Here is a 19,410-nt window from a genome sequence, read left to right as displayed (position 1 = left end):
ATGTATTGGAAAGATATTTTCATATAGTTTATGAAAAAAACAACTCTTTGCAGAGTACATAAAAATTATTTCTTTATATTATTTCTATAGAAAACGTAAAAATGAAGGTGCTTACGTATTCTATGCGTTTGAAGGGGCAAAAGGTGTCGGATTTGAGCTCAAGATATGTCATTGGAAAGATGATTTTATTAATTATATAACTCAGGTGAAGAGAGGTAGAATATTCTGGATGACGCCTTTTATTGGAAGTCTATTATCCTGCAGTGCTAGGAATTTGAAAACAAGTGGGCTGGAAGGTAGTAGAAGGGATTAGAAGGAGTACTATGACGAGAGGAAGGGTGAGTGTTCGTGTAGTGTTTATATGGCACAAAGATGGGAAGCAGTTATGATGTTCTGTCCCTTAGTATTATTTTTTTTCTACTAGGCACACTATGACATGCAATTTAGGTGCCACCAAAATGCAAGCTAAGCATGAATAGTAATAAGGACTATACATGTGATTTAATTGCAAGGTCATTCATCTTTTTTCATGCAGTAATGGTAGGGAGTACATGTGTGGCTCAATTGCATGGCCATCTAGCCTTACCTCATGCAATAAGAAGGTGGAGAAATACACGTGCAGCTCAAATATGAAGACACCTACACTTTCTCCATGCATTAGATTAGGTAGAGGTTGATAAGGGAGGGTTGTGCAGTAAAATCTCTGGACTGTATAATAGTTGTGATGTCACTGAGCACTAAAACCTCAAATGTGGTGAACTCTCTAAGAGTCATGATTACAGAAGGGAGGTAACATGTGTAATTTAGATATAAAGCCAACATACCATTTTTCATGCAGCATGAAATTTGGAAAGAAATTGAAGGAAAGTTGAGAAGGTGACTATTTCATCTTTGTCTCGGTATCATGGGGAAGTTGGTAAGGTTCTGCTTCTCTTTAACATTATTGTTGTTCTGCACTGGTTTTAATAGAAGTTTTTCTTATGCAAGCTTTTATTGAGTAAACTGAAGGGATGCTCTAAAAATTTAATTTTGAACATATGTTCTAAGATGCTGCCATACTCCAGTTCCTAAACATATCCCTTTTTACATATCCCTTTTTACAGGATTGTTGAGGATTTAGATAAGTGATTCAATTGGAAATTGTTTCTATAATTTTACTAGATAAAATTCAGGAAACATAAAAGGGTCTTGTAGACGAAATAAATAGGTGTTATATCTATTTAGATGTAAGCTTAAAAATTTTATTTACACTCACAAATACATATACTCATTTGGTTTTAAACCATGAAGATTCCTAATCAAAATTAGGGTGATCTAGTTCAATTAGGTTGTTCGATTGAATTAATAATTGAATTGGATAAATGCTCAAATTCGGATTAAAATCTTTAGATACTGCGATAATTAAAGTTACATACATTTGGTATTTTGTGGATTGATATTTCTTCAGTTGTTTTTACTCAATTTTATTATGTTCGTAGTTTAATTAATTAATTTGCAGATTTCAACTCTCAAAAGTTTACTCGTATTCTTTAAAAAGAAAACCTAAAATTGAATTTAATCGAAAATATGTCTATGTGAATCAACTTAGGTTTAGTTTTATACTACAAAATCTTTAGAAAACTTAGTTGTTTTGATAGCGACTTAACGTCATCTATCAAGGGCTTGAAAAATTGATAAAGAAAATAAAAGAAAAAAAATAATAAAAAGACATAAATAGTATTGGAGGAATTCAGATGATATAGGACACATGTCATAGGTACATTAGCATCAACCAATTAGGTACGATAGATGTTTAAAATGGACAGCTAGGGAGAAAGTTTGCCATGTGTCCAAATCTTAACTAGTTTTGACTCTAAAATTAGCATTGACCATCTTGGGCGGTATTTGTTTAGATTTTGACAAGTGGCCTCATGGGAATAGGTGTCATGAGCGATTTCTTCTTCTCCTTCCTCCATCATTTTTTTCCTCCATTAATACTAGCCAAGAGAGAATTTGGAGTGATTTTAAAAATTTCTCTCCAAAAATTTGTGTTTCTGCTGTATTATTGTTTGAGAAATCAAAATGTAAAAATTAATTTGTGAAATAATTGATATTTTATTGATTTGTGGGAAGAAAAATAATAGTTTTGTATCTGAATTTTAGAGGTGGTGGTAATAAAGTGGAAGTCAAATTATTAAGATGTAAATTTCAACTTTACTTTATTTATAAATTTAAAATTTCAAAACTATTTCTTTAAAGTTTTGTGTTTCTTTATGACTTTGACTTCCTTTTAAAATTTGAACAATGGAAACTTAAGTGAATTTTTTTTATCACTCAAGCTATAAATATAAAAGAAAGTTTACTGTATTTTCCCTTTTTTATATGAATTGTTGTATATATATTGCATAAAAAATTAAGGATGTTACACCATCTCACTTAGGCAAGACATATCTTGCTTAAGCAAAAACATCAGACATGATTTTCTTGGCTTTTTCTAATATTCATGCTTGAGCGAGAAGGGGTCCAGAGAGCTACTCATTTTCCCTACGATTCTTTGCTTGAGCGAGCTCATCTTGCTTGGACGAGAGTATAGTTGGGATGACTTTATCATATCTCGCTTGAGCGAGACCTTCTACAACAAACTTCATTCAAGGACTTTCAAATTAAAACACAATCCAACAATAATTAATAACAAATAAACAACTAAGAAAAGGAGGGTGTTACATCCTCTGCCACCAGATAGTATTAACACACTTTGACCAGTGACACAATTATCGCCTCATCTCATTCAATTCACATATGATTTTGACATGTGTCAATCTCTTGTGTAATATCAGTCATCCTAAGACAATAATTCATTAAAATAATAATAATAACTTACTATCATCCATACATGAACGATACTACGGCTGATATGGCAAAAATAGCACTAAACAAGGAATTAGTTTAAAAAAATTATATTTTAAATATTTTTTTAAAAATTTATTATTTAAATAAAAAAAACAATAAAAAGTTCGTGTGTTAAAGACCAAACCTTAAAATATGTATAGTTTTTTTTGGTGATACACGGGCACCAATGGTCGAAAAGCAACTAAGTGCATATTATTACGACCATAATTAAAAAGAAGGTAAAACATTTTTAAACTCGCTTTTAAAAATTGAAGCACTAAAAAGAAATGTCTTACAGCTGTTTAAAGGCAATTTTTTTTTCCTTAAGAGTTGAAGCATCATGTAAAATATATTTCTCCATTTTCCTAGATGACATAAGTATGCTGTGATTTTTATTTTCCGACAAATACAGTTGTTTACATTTACTATGACGAAGCAGTTGATATCATACACTTCTATTGGTTGGATATACGTGTTTTAAGTCTTAACTAAATAAATCATTTTTAAGAAACATTTTTAAAGAAAAATATTCATTTGAAAGTAATATTAACCACGGTCAAACAATGATAATAAAAATTTGGCCAATAACACCCCCGAATACTTTAGCAAATCCTATATAATCTTAAGAACTGATGCAATTGTCTTTTCTAAAAGTCATAACAAAAGTCTGGTAAAAGACAAAGTAGCAATAAATTTTAACTCCTACGGATGCGGAAGTTGAAACTTTTCCCATGCTAAAAATTACCCAAAAAGATTGATGTACTTAAAACAGGAGCATTGCGAAAAGAAATTCAATTATTGGCCCATTGCGTTGATACTTTAGGTTTTACGGGTGTTGGGCTGCTGAGGGTGACGGTACCTCTTGTGGAGTGACAAAAGATAAAGAGAGGGGAATATGTTGACCCCAAGAAAAAAAGACAAGGGGAAAACATAAGAAAGGAATGATGACATGACCAAAAAGAAAGGAGAAGAAAACGATGACGACAGATAAAGGAGAAGAGAAGAATGAATTTCAATGCATCTTATTAATCCCATGGGGGAGGCCCACTCAAACAAGATCAACACACCATGATGCATCCCACGCTAAATGAGATGATTTAACAAATACTAAAACGAATGACCAAAAAGATATTGAAAAAATCAAATTAAAACCCAAACACTATTTAAGAATCCTTTTTAACATAATATTTTAGCAATAATCCATCACCATGCTTAAGGGCCACCCAAGCTTGTATCATTAGTATAGTACATTGTCGTAAAGATGCCTTTGGGCCAATATGTTTACAAATGGGTTATGGATATGGATATATCAACAACAGAACTCTTAAACAAATCTGGCACGACATAAAATTACAATGGACCAAAAACGGGAAAGAATTATTTTTCAAATCTTGACTCCTTTCCTTGCTAACTAGGCAGGATTCCCCTCAAGGCCCAATTTCGACGTTAGCCAAGCACAGACCTCGTCCATCTCTTCTGGAATTGTGTAGTGTCCAAGCCTGTTTAAATGTAGAACCACGACAGAATAAAAGACAGTTAAAATATATCATCACCTGAGACAAAAAACAAAATCTTTCTATGATTTTCGTTTATTACCCATTATAAGGTTTAAAAGTGACATCCTGAAATCCATTTGAACTTAAGCACTTTGATGATTTCTCACCAAATTTATAGGGAACCACATCATCACCTGAAAGAACAAGCGTGTTATATTCTGTCCATAATTCTAAGTTAAATCACCAACAGTTTGTAAATTGTAATGTCAGTAAATATTAAGATTAATCTCCAGCAATATAGCAGTTTATAAATTGAAATTTTACAGTTTATATGTCAATAAATATACGGAAAATTTTCTGTAAGCTACATGAATAGTATTTAGCCTTAAACAATGGACACTAAAGGAAATATATACATAGTCTAATAATAAATAGTGAGTGTCGCCCAGGCAGGTATAACTTCTTATGTTTGAATTTTTTGCAACATTGGCTAAAGCACGAGTGTAGAGCACTGAAGAAATCGTAAGTCAGCAATAACTTTGGTCTTCGTCAACTAAAGGCCCGGTGCACCTACCCTGCCTACGTATGATTTACATTGAACACCTTGAAGCTTCTTGAGAAGTGTAGTAGAAATTCATGTTTAAATTAAGCTTATTGTCTCTGTTTAGAGAAGCTCATTATAATAATACACAGCTTTTAGTTGAAAATCTGTTTCATATAAAAATTAAGCAAAACCAAAAACATGAGCAAACTGTCAACTTAGGTAGAAACAGAACATAATTATCATGTATCCCTCATAAGCAATAGTGAAGAGATTAACAGGTAAATCTCATACGCAGCATCACTCATTTCTATATATATGCTACGAGTACAGCTAGTTCAGGGACTGACAGAGCACAAGACATGGTATCTCATGTGGACAATGACCTGGTACAAGTACAAGGCATGGATCAGCTAATGGGCTCAAATCATGGGAGGCCCATGAAATGGAATGCCTATACACACAAGACAAAGGGATGTGCACGGAGGAGAGTTAGTTATGGTGCTGAGCTGGCCAATTTGTTATGCTATGCAGTGTGTTAATAGAGGGAGGAGGAAAGGAGAGTTAGTCTCTGAGCAGCTTAGGCTCTGGTTTCCATTATAAGGGCTCAGGCACATTGTTGGTTTTATCTTATAATAGTCTCACACTTGTCTGACCAGCCGGAGGAAGCATTTTGACAAAGTCATTGCCACCAAAGATGTCTGATAGGATTGTTTGATAACCCCTCATGAGTTAGTTACATTAGTGAGTTAGTTTGAAAAAAGCATGCTGCCTATATAAATAAGAGGGGAGGTTAAGAGAAGGATATCTTGTCATTTGAGAGAAAATTAGGGCCTTTGTACATTGGGAGGTGCAGACCCTCGAAGTTCTGTGGCATTCTAGGTTTAAAATTGGGGTTTATCACTATTTTTTTCTATGATACTAGGTTCTTATCAGATTGATTCTCTAGAAGCTAAATTTTCTGCAATTGAAGATTCCACCAAACTCTATATGGTAGAGTTTCAACAATCTTTATTAATGGAGATGACTAAGAAGTTGGACTGTCAGGCTTCCAATGATTGAAACAATAGTTACAGCGGAGGCAGTGGTTCTACAGAAGGCAGTGGGACTTCATTTTCCGCTGGAGATAATCTCCATGAATATCAAATGGCAGTGCGGAAGGTTGAGCTGCCCCTATTTGATGGGGTGGATCTTGTGGGATGGATTTAGTTGGATTTGATTTATATTTTATCAGGATTTTGTTTGGGATTTAATTCATATTTTATTAGTAGGATTAAAGATTTCATTAGAATTCTATTTAGGATTTGATTATAATTTTCTAATATTAGCATTTGTACATGTATAAATAATGAGTCAAGTGAAAGCAGAACAGGAGACAACAGAGAATGTCCAGCTTGAGCTTTGTGAGCGAGTATAATCTATGGAGTTCAAGAGTTTTGCTCATCATATCTTTGGTTCCAACATTCAATATTGTAGCAAGATTTGTGACTACAAGATGTCAACGGGTTGGGTGTAATATAGGTTCTTTTTTATACTTGATTTAAACGTTTCAATATTTGCTTTTGCTTCTCATGATATTTTTTAGCTATCATCTCAAGCATCGCATCAGTTTGGTATCAGAGCATCGACTCTAAATCATACACCTATCTTCTTTTCTATTTCTATAGTCATCATCTTCCGCTTTAGGTTCTTGTTTGATTTTTTGTAGGATAAAGGAAAACTTTGAAAAAGAAAAAAAGGGGAAAAAAGTAAAAAAGAAAGTAGTTGAAGAATATATTGATATAAGTAAAAGTAAGAGTTACGATTTAAGGACGAATCAATATGAAGAGAGAAGCATTCAATGGACTTGTGCAAGAGATTTGAAAAGATTTGTTATAAATATTAATACAATTTTTAGTTGATTCTTATCTTATTATGATTAAAATTCATTCAGATTTGATCAAGGATAACTATTTAAAGATTTAGATAGGATTTGATTTGGATTCAATTTATATTTTATTACGATTGTGTTTAGGATTTTATTCATATTTTATTAGTAGGACTAAGTAAGGATTTCATTAAGATTCTGTTTATGATTTGATTATAATTTCCTAACATTAGCATTTGCACATGTATAAATAATAAGCCAAGTGAAAGGTGAAAAGGGGACAACAAAGAGAAGCAGATTATTTATTCTAAAAAAGAATTTTCTTTAAGTTATTCCCCCCCCCCCCCCCAGTGGGGTATAGGTTGATAATTCTTTCCAGAACAGTATCAAGAAGTAGATTCTTGTGGGAAGATCACCTTATTTGAGTTCATGATGTTGATATCTCATAGGATCAAAAAGTGTTGATAGCTTTTAGTTCATGCCTACAATATGTCATTTGGGTCAGTGTCCAGCTTGAGGTTCATGACTGAGAATAATCATGGGGTTCAAGTGTTTTTGTTCATTATATCTGGGGTTCTAACTTTGAATATTGTACCAAGGTACGTGACTGCAAGATGTTTTATTCAAGATTCAAAGTTCTTTCGTATCTAATATAGACATTCCAATTTTTGTTTCCACTCTCATGCTATTCTTGAGGTTGTCAACTCATGGATTGCATCACATAGCTGGTTTTACCTCAGAATAATAGTCTCACACTTGTCTTTCATTCAGTATCTATCAGAGACATTGGGCATCCTTACACTAGAAGGTAGCTACTAACCATTTTGGCATTATTGGAAAGCAATGGTTGTGCTTCTCCACTCTCGGACCCTTCTATAGGTTAAATATAAAGGATATGGTACTGGGTGCATTCCATGTAGTCCTAGTGCTAAGGTGTGGGTGGTTGGATTGGAGGATTACTTGTATATTTGAGGAGTTTGTTTCTTACTTTCTTAGCCTCCATATGTGATATTCGAAAGTGCTGTGTTTTTGGTTTCTATCTTTACCTCATGATGGCTACTTCAAGGGATCTATGATCTGCAGAAAACTAAGCAGGCTCAGTGCATTTAGTTTTAAATGCCCTAGTTTTACAGATTTTCAAGCTGTCTTTAATGTTTTCAATCATGGATGATTTCTTATCAACTTTTTTCTAATGATTTGTGTGTGTGTGTAATTTTGTATAATTACCTTTTCCATGACAAAGCAAAATAGGAAAGGATTGAGCACGCCTTGTAGCTTCATCTACCCCTTGTAACTTGTTGCTCAAGGTCCTACACATGAGCAGAAATCATTAAATAATATTATAAAGCAGGTATGGGGAGGGGTGTGATGAATCAAACTAACATGATGAACAAAAATAGAGTCAGAAGGCCAGACTTTGAGCATGGAAGCCAGCCACTTAATCCAACAGCTGCACTTAGGTTGGCTGGATAAGGGTTGCCATTGCCATATTTTCCAGCAGTAAAGCAGGATGCTGAATACAGGGCAGTAGCTGCTCCCATGCTGAACCCTCCAACACCAAGCTTAACTAATAAAAATATTAGACATGAAATTAGTACAATACGATAATATTTTCTTCCTGCAGCTGACTAAAAGTATACAACCAAGCAAGAGAAATAAATTAAAAAAAAAATTGTTTATATAATTAACTAAAAACTCATTGCCGCTTGACAGCATCAAATTGAGGATTTACACATTCAACCTGTGCATAAATTAGTATGATTTTAAGAAATTTAACCATATATACTAAAACTTACATTTCAACTACATCCAAATTTCAAACTTTACAACCCACTGAAAGATACTGGTTCAAAACACAGAGATTTACACTGGATCTGTTAGGGATTCTCAAATATAAATAGTTACTGGATATAGTATAGTATTTATACTTAGTTACAACAATTAGTTAGAGAGGGTAGAAGGACAGGGGTTTAGCCAAAACAGAAGGAAGGGTAGAAGGGAGAGACATTCTATTTTCTATCAACTGAGAAATGAGCATTAGCCTTGTTATTGAAAGAGAAATCCTTTAAAAAGGGGAGATCCTTGGAGTAAAGATCTTTATCTTTGTTCTGTTCATTTCCAATTAAGGACCACAACGTGACGAGCAAGAACGGCTTACAATAGAATTCTCATTTGAGAGCTTAGTCTTGATTATGGAACTTAAGACCTACATTGAAAATATAGGATTGTAATGTGGAGTTTATAAGGCATTGGACTCCAACTAGTTTTAATGATGTGATTCTCTTGAGGTTCTTATCAACTTCTATTAGAGCCTTCCACCATGTCTATTAGATACAAATAAGCAGTGCAAGTGATGATGTTGTGATGTATTGGTTAATTGATTTGTGTTACTTGATTTAGTTAGGAATTTTGATTTGGAATTATTTTTTATCTTGATTTTATAATTAGAGTCAATGTTGTTAAAATAACGATTAAAATCGCAAGATTGTACGATTTTTGACCCTAAACCTTCCTCGCAATCTTGATTGGAACTGGGATCGCAAATCTGTAAGATCGGCTGGGATCCCAATCTTCTCCCATAGGATCGTAGGATCAGCGATCCGATCCGATCCTGGGTGCAGGTTTTTGGGTCAGATTCTGGCCTTGGATTTTTGGGTTGGGCTTTTGCAGGTTGGATTTCCGGGTTGGGTTTTTCTAACCCGGTTTTAAAAAATAGTTCTAGGGTAATTTTTTCCCTTTCTCTCATCTTCTCTCTTCCATGCGACCAGGCTGGTCTGGTTGGTCGGTGTTTGTTGGTATTTGCTGTTGGTTGGTGCTTGCAGCTACTTGATGGCAACAATGATATGAAACCAAGCTTTTATTATGTTTTATACGATAATGTTAACCAGAGTTTTAAAGACGCATGAAATTGAAATTGATTTAGAACGTAATTATTATGTTTTAGTTGTGCAAACAATCAAGACATATAACTATAATTTCTAGTTAAATTATAATTCAATTTTTCCATTTTTAATTAAATGCAGACAAAGTTGGAAATACATTAAAGTTAAATTATAGATTTTAATATATTAGTAACTATAGCAATAAAAGTAATTATAATAGTAGTGAAGAAAAAATCAAGTGATAATAATCATAACAGTAGTAATAACAATAATAAATAAACATTATAATAGTTTGTGGTAGTAAAAATGTTAATAACAGAAGTAAAAGTGCTAAAAATAAAGAAAATAATTAAAGTACTGTGAGGTAAGATTAAGAATTTTGATTAACAGAATATTATTTCTGGTTGTGTTATAATTTTATAAAATTGGGTCTTGGAATGGTGTTTCAATTATAAAATTGGGGCTTGCAAAATTTATTGTAATAGATTAGTACTAGTTTGACTAATTATGTGTTGTATTGGATCTAGAATCTATGACTTTTAAGTTATATTTAATTAAGTTATGTGATTTAGATATTAATTTCTTTATGTATGTTATTTTTTATGCTTATATATATATTTAAGTATAGTTTTACATGTTTGGTAGGATCTTACGATCTCACGATTTACGATTTTTGACCCCCCTCCCGATCCTAGGTAAGATCCTGATTTTAACATTGATTAGAGCTTTTGATTTGGGGTTATTTTTCTATTTAGGGATTTTATTTTCTTTAGTTATTTTTGTTTTATTGGGCCTATCTATATAGGTCCATATTGAGTTTAGGATTTATGCCACTTGTAAATAGGCTCTCTTTGTACACCATTGTTAATTTTTTATGAATATTGACTTTCCCATTATTTCTATACTTGAATTGGGGTATACCCACCCTAGACGAGTCCTTTAGGTATATTTAGGGAAGATCCTGCCAAAAAGAGTACCTTTGGTGTTACATTCTACATGACACCAGTATTGTAGTGTTTTCCCAAGACTAGTCAAAGGGCTAGTGCACAATCAACCTGTGTGGATGCCAGGGCTACAGAGCGTGGTAAGATGTTAGGATCCAATTGGTAGAATGGGATTCTAGTGTGGGGTTTATAAGGCATTGCACTCTCTAATTAAATGGCTAGCTTTTGTGATATCTCAAGATTCTCATCAATCTCTCCCACCTAAAACTGATTGAACAACTGATTAAATTCACTTAAATTTACATTCTCTTCCTCTGTTAGATCCTACCTCTGCTACCTCAGTTATGAAGCTAGTAACTCTATGTTAGTAATAGGCCCAAACCCCCAATTAGTAAAGTCTATGTAAGGAGGCCCAATAGAAGAAAAGAGGCCCAATTAGCTGACGAAAATGTAAAGAACAGAGAATAAACAGGGTTAGGGGGAAAAAGGGAAGTTCTTAGCGGTGGATTAATAATAGGTCAGTTGGGGAGAGACTAGGCTCTCAAAGTCCTGGATATTCTTGTATTCTTTGATTCTTTCTCTCAGATTGGGATATTTTTCTTGACAAAGAACATTCAATAAAAGTATATTCAGTATTCCTACTTCTACTTTTCAAAACTGAACCAGTTCCTTACAACTGGTATCAGAGCTCTCGAACCTAGGAGAATATTCATGGTGGATAGGCGAATGGAAGCCTGGTTAGATAGTATGGAGCGAGGGTTTGAAAACCTGCTGAAGAAGCTCGAGGAGGACAGGCAAGAAACCCAAAAATGGCTCGACGAATTGATGATCATTGTCAATCGAAAGAACCAGGAAGACACGAAGTCAGCAGCGGAATCCGAGGACAGCGACCATGAGAGCAATGGGAACTCGAGCAATTGCAGTGGGTCGAGACATCAGTCCGAGGGAGATCGATGGAGGAAATTGGAGATTCCCATATTTTCCGAAGACAATGCTTACGGGTGGGTCAGTCGAATAGAGAGATACTTTACCTTAAGGGGTATCTCTGAGCAAGAAAAGTTGCAAGCGGCAATGGTAGCAATGGAGGGCAAGGCACTAACTTGGTTCCAATGGTGGGAATTTTGTTCCAAGAACCCTACTTGGGAAGATTTTCGCACCGCTTTAATAGGGAGATTTCAACCCTCAATGGCACAAAACCTGTATGAAAAGCTGTTGAGTCTTAAACAAGAGACAACGGTGGAGAGTATCGTGAGCAATTTGAGTTGTATGCAGGACCCCTTAAAGGTACCGAGGCTGAGTATTTGAAAGGGATATTTTTGAACGGACTGAAAGACATAGTTAGGGCAGAGTTGAAGTTGCACCAATTATCAACTCTACCAGAATTGATGGATTTTGCCCAAAGAATTGACGAGAAAAATTTGCTGCTGAGCCAAGGGGTTCCTGGAAATAATAAGGTAGGTGGGTCACACAAAAGCTATCCTTCGTCAAGAACGGTGACATGCGAAACGGGAGCCAAGAACCACAATCTTGGAAACAACACAGGAATTAGTTCTGTTGAGTCTAACAGCAATAAACCAACCGTTTCTTATAGAGGGAGGGGGTTCAAGAAGTTGACAGATGCTGAGTTTCAAGAGAAAACTAGGAAAGGATTATGTTTTTGGTGTGATGAGAAATTTGGTCCTGGGCATATTTGCAGAAATAAGCAACTCCAGGTGCTAATCCTAAGCAACAATTTAAGTGAAGCGGAAGAAGGAGGAGGTGAAGAAGAGGACGGAGCAGATCTTGAAGAATTACATCTGTCAATGTGTAGTATTACTGCACTAACTTCAAAATGTGGGTTGAGATTGAAGGTGCAAAGGTGGCTATATTAGTGGATTGCGGAGCGTCCCATAATTTCATATCATCCACGTTTGTTCACGATAAACAATTACCCGTTACTGAGACAGCAACATACACTGTGGAAGTGGGGGATGGTCGGAGAATTAAGTGTAAAGGGGTTTGTTCTCAGGTAGCACTTCAAATTCAAGGACTAAAAATTCAACAGGATTTCTTCATATTTGACCTAGGAGGGGTGGATGTGGTGCTAGGCATGGAATGGCTGGCTGGCTTGGGGGAAATCAGAGCTAACTTCAGGGAACTCTCATTGAAGGTGCCTATGAAAGGGGGAATTATGGTGTTGAAAGGTGAACCAGGACTTTCCAGAGCTGCTGTGTCTTTCAAGGAGTTGGTCAAGGCTCTACAAAATGAGGCACAAGGGTTTCTCCTTGAATGCAAACTCATCGAAGGTGAAGAATTAACTAATGAAACTAATGCAGAGAGCACTATTCCTCAGGAACTTGATAAAATTTTGGAGGATTTTGAGGAAGTATTCAGAGAACCAGAAGGCCTACCACCAACAAGGAGACAAGATCATGCCATCAGGTTGAAAGAAGGATCAGACATACCCAATTTACGGCCATACAGGTACCCCCATTATCAGAAAACAGAAATAGAGAAACTTGTGAGTGATATGTTAGTCTCTGGTATCATCAGGCTGAGTGCAAGTCCTTATTCTAGTCTAGTCATTCTTGTAAAAAAAAGAGATGGTGGGTGGAGATTTTGTGTGGATTATAAGGCCCTCAACAAGATTACAATTCCAAAATAAATTTTCGATTCCCATTATTGATGAATTGTTGGATGAACCCAGAGCAGCTATTTTTTCAAAACTGGACCTGAAATTAGGTTACCACCAAATTCGGATGCGGGAAAAAGATATTCCTAAAACTGCTTTCAGGACACATAAAGGACATTATGAGTTTATGGTAATGCCTTTTGGATTAACTAATGCTCCTTCAACCTTTCAATCTTTAATGAATGAGGTATTACGCCCTTATTTGCAGAAGTTCGTCCCTGTTTTTTTTTTATGACATCTTAATCTACAGTAAAGGTGAGGGGGAACATGCAAAACATCTTCAGCTAGTACTGCAGCTTTTGAAGGAACATCAATTATTTGCCAATAGAAAAAAGTGTAATTTTGGCCAAAAGCATATAGAATATTTGGGTCACATCATCTCCAAACAAGGAGTGGCAGCAGACCAAAGAAAACTACAAGTTATGATGACATGGCCTACCCCTAAAGATGTGAAGGCGCTACGAGGATTTTTGGGCCTTACGGGCTATTATCGCAGGTTTGTTAAGAATTATGGGAGCATTGCCAAGCCTCTAACACAGCTCCTGAAGAAGGACAGTTTTCAGTGGAGTAAGGAGGCTCAAGAAGCTTTTGATGTTTTAAAGGGCGCAATGACAGCATTACCAGTTCTCACTGTTCCAGATTTTACAAAAACTTTTATTGTGGAGACAGATGCCTCTAGTAGAGGATTGGGAGTGTTATTACAGGAGGGCAGACCAGTAGCTTTTCTCAGTCAAACGTTATCTGATAGGGCCCAATCAAAATAAGAATTTTATGTCACAGGACATGCCATAGACAGAATAAATTTCTTATTTAAAAAATTAAAGATATTTAAAAAATTAAAGAAATCTACAAAGAAGATAACATGGATGAATCAATTGCAAGAGAAACCTACTGTCTGTTGGTTCTGTAGACAAAAGATTTGCAACGTGTGTAGCTGCAGCATCCAAACCTTCTAGATCATCAGGGGCATCTTCTGAAAGCTCTCCAACATCAAACCCTAAGAGACATTGAAGTTGCAATTAGGAAATTTATCAAGATCAATTTATGGTTATTATAAGATTTAAACCCTACTCTGTCCTGGAATGCATTTCCATATTCCATGTATACTGTGAGAAGGCTGTTAAATTCCATTATAAGAATGATGTCATCATTCTACAATTTCTCTGTGGCAGCACATGAGCCTGTTTATGATATCTAAATAATAATCACGAAAGGGGGAACCAATAAAACTTACAAGCAGTAGATGGAAAACCGCCAAATATTGATATTGGCTGAGTAGGAGCAGTTGGACATATCCACTTAATCTGCATCATACATACATTTCAAGTTGAGCTTTGAAATTACTATAGAGATGGTCTTACATATTCAGCATACGCCAGATATGTTCTCCATTAACAATTCAAAACTTAAAAATTCTGTCTCCTTACATTTGGAAGGGGAAGGGTCTCTAATAGCTGGGACCAACTGCAAAAGTAAAGCAGAAAATGAGGTTCAGTCTTCTGCGTGATAACCACATGATTAAAAGCATTCTAAAACATCATGAATCCTGTTTTTTCCCTTGCCTAATTGATGTCCCTCAGTGTTAGAGATCATGTTTTGCAGTTGGGCAGAAAAAAAATGTAGTGTCGCCTCAAATTTTTGATATTTTAAGTATTAACATCATTAGTTTTTCCATTTAATCATCATATAAACTACGACATTTGAAGGAATAATAAATCAGACATGAAAGTCATGCATCAAAATAAAAACCTCTTAAATAGACAAACAAATATTATGTAGAAGTTTCATCAACACTCAAGTGATAATTTTACTCACTAAGATGCACTCAAATCATTCTTGGAAAAGTGTCAGGCCTAATTGGTTTAAGGAAATATTTTTTTCTTTTTTTCTTTTTTTTTTTCACTAATAACTACAACAATGTCACCCTTTCACTTTGTTTCTGATTCACCATTTCCCGTACAACTATTTCAAAAAACATGTATCATTTTTTTAAATTATTAGTGAAAACAGAATATTTCCTTAAACAAAACAGATCCCTATATTTGGTAACAGATTTGAAACGAAATTTCTTATGGAGGATGTTCAATTTAACAGTTTTAAAAAATACTAATAAGACTAGTTAGGAATGAGCCACTTTAATTCTATTGATTTGATAGCTTTATGTGGTCAATACAGCTCATTCATGCAAAATCAATCTATAGAGTTCTTGCTATAGGAGATTAGGTTGTTGAACACCTATAATTATTGGAGATTCAACTGCTGTTAACAAAATACCATTTAGTTAATTGGACCAAGAAACACTATGCAGTCACAGTTAACAAGTTTAAATGCCTAAATGAACAAATTATTTCAATAACTATTTATTGTTGATAATCCCATGATGCATTATTTTTTGGAAGCAAAGACATCTGACTTCATGTGTAACTATATTATATTCTTGCATCATAGGATGAAAACTGAGTGAATAAAAGAATGCAAAGGATGTTAAGTGAATATAAGAGTCAAACTGAAGTGTCACCCACTTAAATAGGCCAGAAATCTCTATGCAGTCACAGACACCACATGCCAAAATATATGTAGACAAAAGCTATAAACAATCTCTTGTTTAGTTAAATCAGAGATTAAAAGAAAAAACCCAAAGAAAACAAAATAGAATTCTTGTTTGTCAAGAAAGAGTGACAGGGGATACAGAAGATAAGATCATCATATAGATGTTTGAGCCTGCTTGGTTTCTGTTCGGATAGCATTTGCTCCATTAGGCTCCAATAATTTTAGAAAACAAATAGAAGCAATAATAAATTATGCAAAAGGGGAACAAACAACTTATGAGCATTTAACAAGAAAAGAATTAAAAATTATCATTTACTTGACCAATATATGATGAGATGGAGAAAATGAAACTATAATCATGCATATAGTCAATACAACAAAAAAGTAAAAGGAAATATCCCATTTTCCTTACTATTGTATCAAAACTGGTTTTGGAGATACTTTTAGAAAATTTCCATACAAGTCAACAGTAATAATAGTCTGAGTTAAGAGGGCTAAATGATATTTATGTATTTTATCAAAAATATGTTATTTTTATTCATGTTATGAAACATGGACATGTAGCAATTCTGAACAAAACAACTTGCAAGAATTTTAAATTTAACAGAAGGGATTAAAATTTGAAAATTAAAACGCTAACAAACCTATAAAAGCAGTTAAAAGTATAAAAGCCAAAATTTATGACACCATTCCTTTAATTCATAATTATCTAGGCAATTATAAATAATGGTTGAAAATTAAATGAGCAGTAAAACATATTCTCCAACCATGAATAAATGCAGCAATATAACTTTGGAAAGAGAAACAGGAAATGTCATATCACCTGGAGCCATTATCCCCGAGGCCATGCAACCAAACTATAGTTGCTTGATGTTTACCTTTAGGTCTAACAACATAGGTTCTTCCAAACTCAAATGCTCTTCTAGCAGATCTACCACCTGAAATGGTACTATTAAGTAAATAGAGAGAGAGTGATAACAAAGAGAAAACTAAACAGGGAATCAATTTTCCTTCATTGTAGTTAACAGTTAACCGCAGTCATCCACCCAAGAAAATTCTAGATACTGCGGCAAGAATGCCTCATTGGATTAAATTACACCTCCTAAGTTGCAGGCATGATCTAGAAGTGCTGACTTCACAGTTCAGAGAAGAACTTACCAGCAGAACCAAGTGATGGTGAAACAAAGCTCATGTTAGCCTCTAAACAAACACCTATTGAGCACTCTTAAAGCTGCAATAATAAAAAATTCGACAGTTTGCAATCAATACCTAAACTCAGTAAAAGACCGAACCAATATTGTTACATGCCCAAAGTAAGTGAAGAACTGGACACCGAAAGGTAAAATTATGAAACCATTTAAGAACACACAAAGAATCTTAACTTGAAGGAGCAGAAGCTGCACTACAAGTTTTAAGGAGTCCAAGGAATAAAGGTTTCTATATCCAGCTTTCGATAAGGTAAAAATTACAATAACAGTAAATATCAACGCTAAAGCCATTATATATATATATAATAAATGCAAATATGAGAGCTTATGAGTTATTTTCCATGTAAAAATAACTAAAAAGAAAGGATGGAGAAGATTTCAAAACCTATGAAATGACACTCAAGCAACACAAGAAATGCGGGTATCACAGCGTTTGGGAAAACTGAAGTGGAAGGTACCTGAGCTATTGGGTAGGTTGACTTTCTCAGTTCACTAGGATTGAAAAATATTAAGCCAAAAATTGGAGAAATTTTTGCTCAATAAAGAAAAAAAAACATGAGACATATAACTGATCCTCAGTTTGGTGCTTAAAATATGTTCAAAGAAGAAATCCGCAAGAGATTTTAAAATAAATCCCTCATATCAGACAAAAAAAAAACACATTAATGCACGTATCTACGCATTTATGCGTTGACCTCAACGTCAGAACTAGTTCAATTTTGTTCAAACAAGGCCCTGAAAACAGCCCCAAAAACACGCCAGAACATCCCCAAAAAATAAAAGAGACGAAACAAAATTTGACAGTAAATAACCTCAATAACGATTGCATTAAAGAGAATCGTAACTAAACTGAAATCAATATATCTACATTCCACAATACGCAAACATAAACCACAATCCACAAGCACAGCACAAAAAGTCTCAGGCAATAAAATTAATTTTAAAATCAAAAGGAACAAGAGAAGACCATCATATTGTGAGGATTAATTGTACCCAAAAAGAGAAAATTGACAGGACAAGGATTCAAGTGCTACAGACACAAACCTTTCGCGGCTGTGTTTGTGTTGTAACTTCAGAGACCAAAATAGTCGGAAAGCTTTGTCTTGTGTTCTTCGCCTCGTCCTTGTTTTCAATCTTTTTTTCCTTCTTCCATATAAATTATAAAAATTAAAACATGCCTGCCTTCTCTTGCAGTACTCTAAACGTTTGTTTTTATTATTATTATTATTACTACTAGTTGTTGTTTAGTAGTTATATGCAATGGAAAAATATTTTATTTTAAATAAATATAGGTATAATTTAATTACTAAAAAAATTATTTTTTAAACAATTATATATATATATATATATATATATATATATTAAATTACTTTAAACTATAACTTTTTTAAAAAACACTATTTTGATTTAATTTTTTAAATAATAAAAATTTAATAAAATTAAATATTTAAAAATATAATTTATATAAAAATAATATAATATAAAAAATAATTAATCATTAATAATCAATATATTAATAATGAAAAAATTTTAAAAATTCTTAAAAGTAAATTTCAATTAAAAAATATAAATTAAAATAATTTAATTATAAAACATTATAAAAATAATAATATATAAAATTTATTTCAAAAATAAAAATCACATAAAAAATAAATGTTAATAAATCAAGTAAAGTTAAAAATTATTTATAAAATTATAAATATAAAACATCATAATACATTATATAAAAATATAAAAATTAATAATTTTGTTTGATTACATGACCAATCAAATATAACACATTAATAAAAATTAATAAATTATAATGTATATATTGATAAAAATATAATTTAGATATGTAGTATTGTGTTAATAGATATAAATATTAAAAAATATACACAATTTTTATATATGATATCATGATAGATAAAAAAGAATAAAAGACACAATAATATTAAAAATAAATTTGTTATAATTAACTAAAAAATTAATTAAAAAATATTTAAAAATAATACAAATTTTAAGAGAATAAATAAACAAATGAAAATAGTAAACTCCAAATATATTCACCAACCAATCAAATCCAATACAAACTACAAAAACAAAATAAAAAAATGGCAAACCAAAATTAACTAAATATTAAAAAATTTGAAAATTGCAAAATTAATCTGATCTAGTCCAATTCAAACTAAATTTATGCGTATATATCATTTAATTTATAAATTTAACGTTTTTCTTATTCTTTTAAAATTATATAGTACTTAACTATTTTTTATGATTTTATTTTTTAAATTTGTACCAATTATTATTTTTTAAAGTTACAGTTTGTTATTATTATGATTACATAAGTATTTTTTAATAATTTATAATTTTTGTTGTATATTACAATTTTTTATATGAAAAA

At 33.1% G+C, this 19,410-nt stretch overlaps 1 protein-coding gene and 1 long non-coding RNA gene across 6 annotated transcripts; one reads left to right on the top strand and one right to left on the bottom strand.

Annotated features, from left to right (window-relative positions):
- Nucleotides 1-337: 337 nt before the first annotated feature.
- LOC113846367 lies at nucleotides 338-10,363 on the top strand. The gene is made up of 3 exons (XR_003501674.1): nucleotides 338-348; nucleotides 6,942-6,950; nucleotides 10,145-10,363. It is a non-coding gene; the product is annotated as an uncharacterized LOC113846367 (long non-coding RNA).
- Nucleotides 4,018-18,217, bottom strand: LOC113846364 (acyl-protein thioesterase 2-like). 5 transcript variants are annotated; one of them, XM_027474534.1, is made up of 10 exons: nucleotides 18,072-18,217; nucleotides 16,978-17,050; nucleotides 16,643-16,757; nucleotides 14,697-14,733; nucleotides 14,504-14,573; nucleotides 14,162-14,266; nucleotides 8,189-8,339; nucleotides 8,000-8,082; nucleotides 4,465-4,558; nucleotides 4,018-4,367 (listed from the first exon to the last, which is right to left on the bottom strand). In XM_027474534.1, exons 2-10 carry the CDS (start codon nucleotides 17,009-17,011, stop codon nucleotides 4,280-4,282), a joined length of 777 nt encoding a protein of 258 aa, XP_027330335.1. In that variant the 5' UTR covers nucleotides 17,012-17,050; nucleotides 18,072-18,217; the 3' UTR covers nucleotides 4,018-4,279. The 5 variants fall into 5 exon arrangements, with proteins under 5 accessions (XP_027330335.1, XP_027330336.1, XP_027330334.1 ...); XM_027474533.1 differs by having other exon boundaries at nucleotides 4,067-4,367; nucleotides 16,978-17,052; nucleotides 18,075-18,189; XM_027474535.1 differs by having other exon boundaries at nucleotides 4,061-4,367; nucleotides 16,978-18,127.
- Between the last annotated feature and the right edge of the window lie 1,193 nt (nucleotides 18,218-19,410).

Source organism: Abrus precatorius, unplaced genomic scaffold (genome assembly GCF_003935025.1).
Source record: "Abrus precatorius isolate BTA unplaced genomic scaffold, Abrus_2018 Scaffold8, whole genome shotgun sequence".
Lineage (NCBI taxonomy): Eukaryota > Viridiplantae > Streptophyta > Magnoliopsida > Fabales > Fabaceae > Abrus > Abrus precatorius.
Note: the sequence above shows the minus strand (reverse complement) of the source record. Positions and strands in the feature narration are given on the sequence as shown.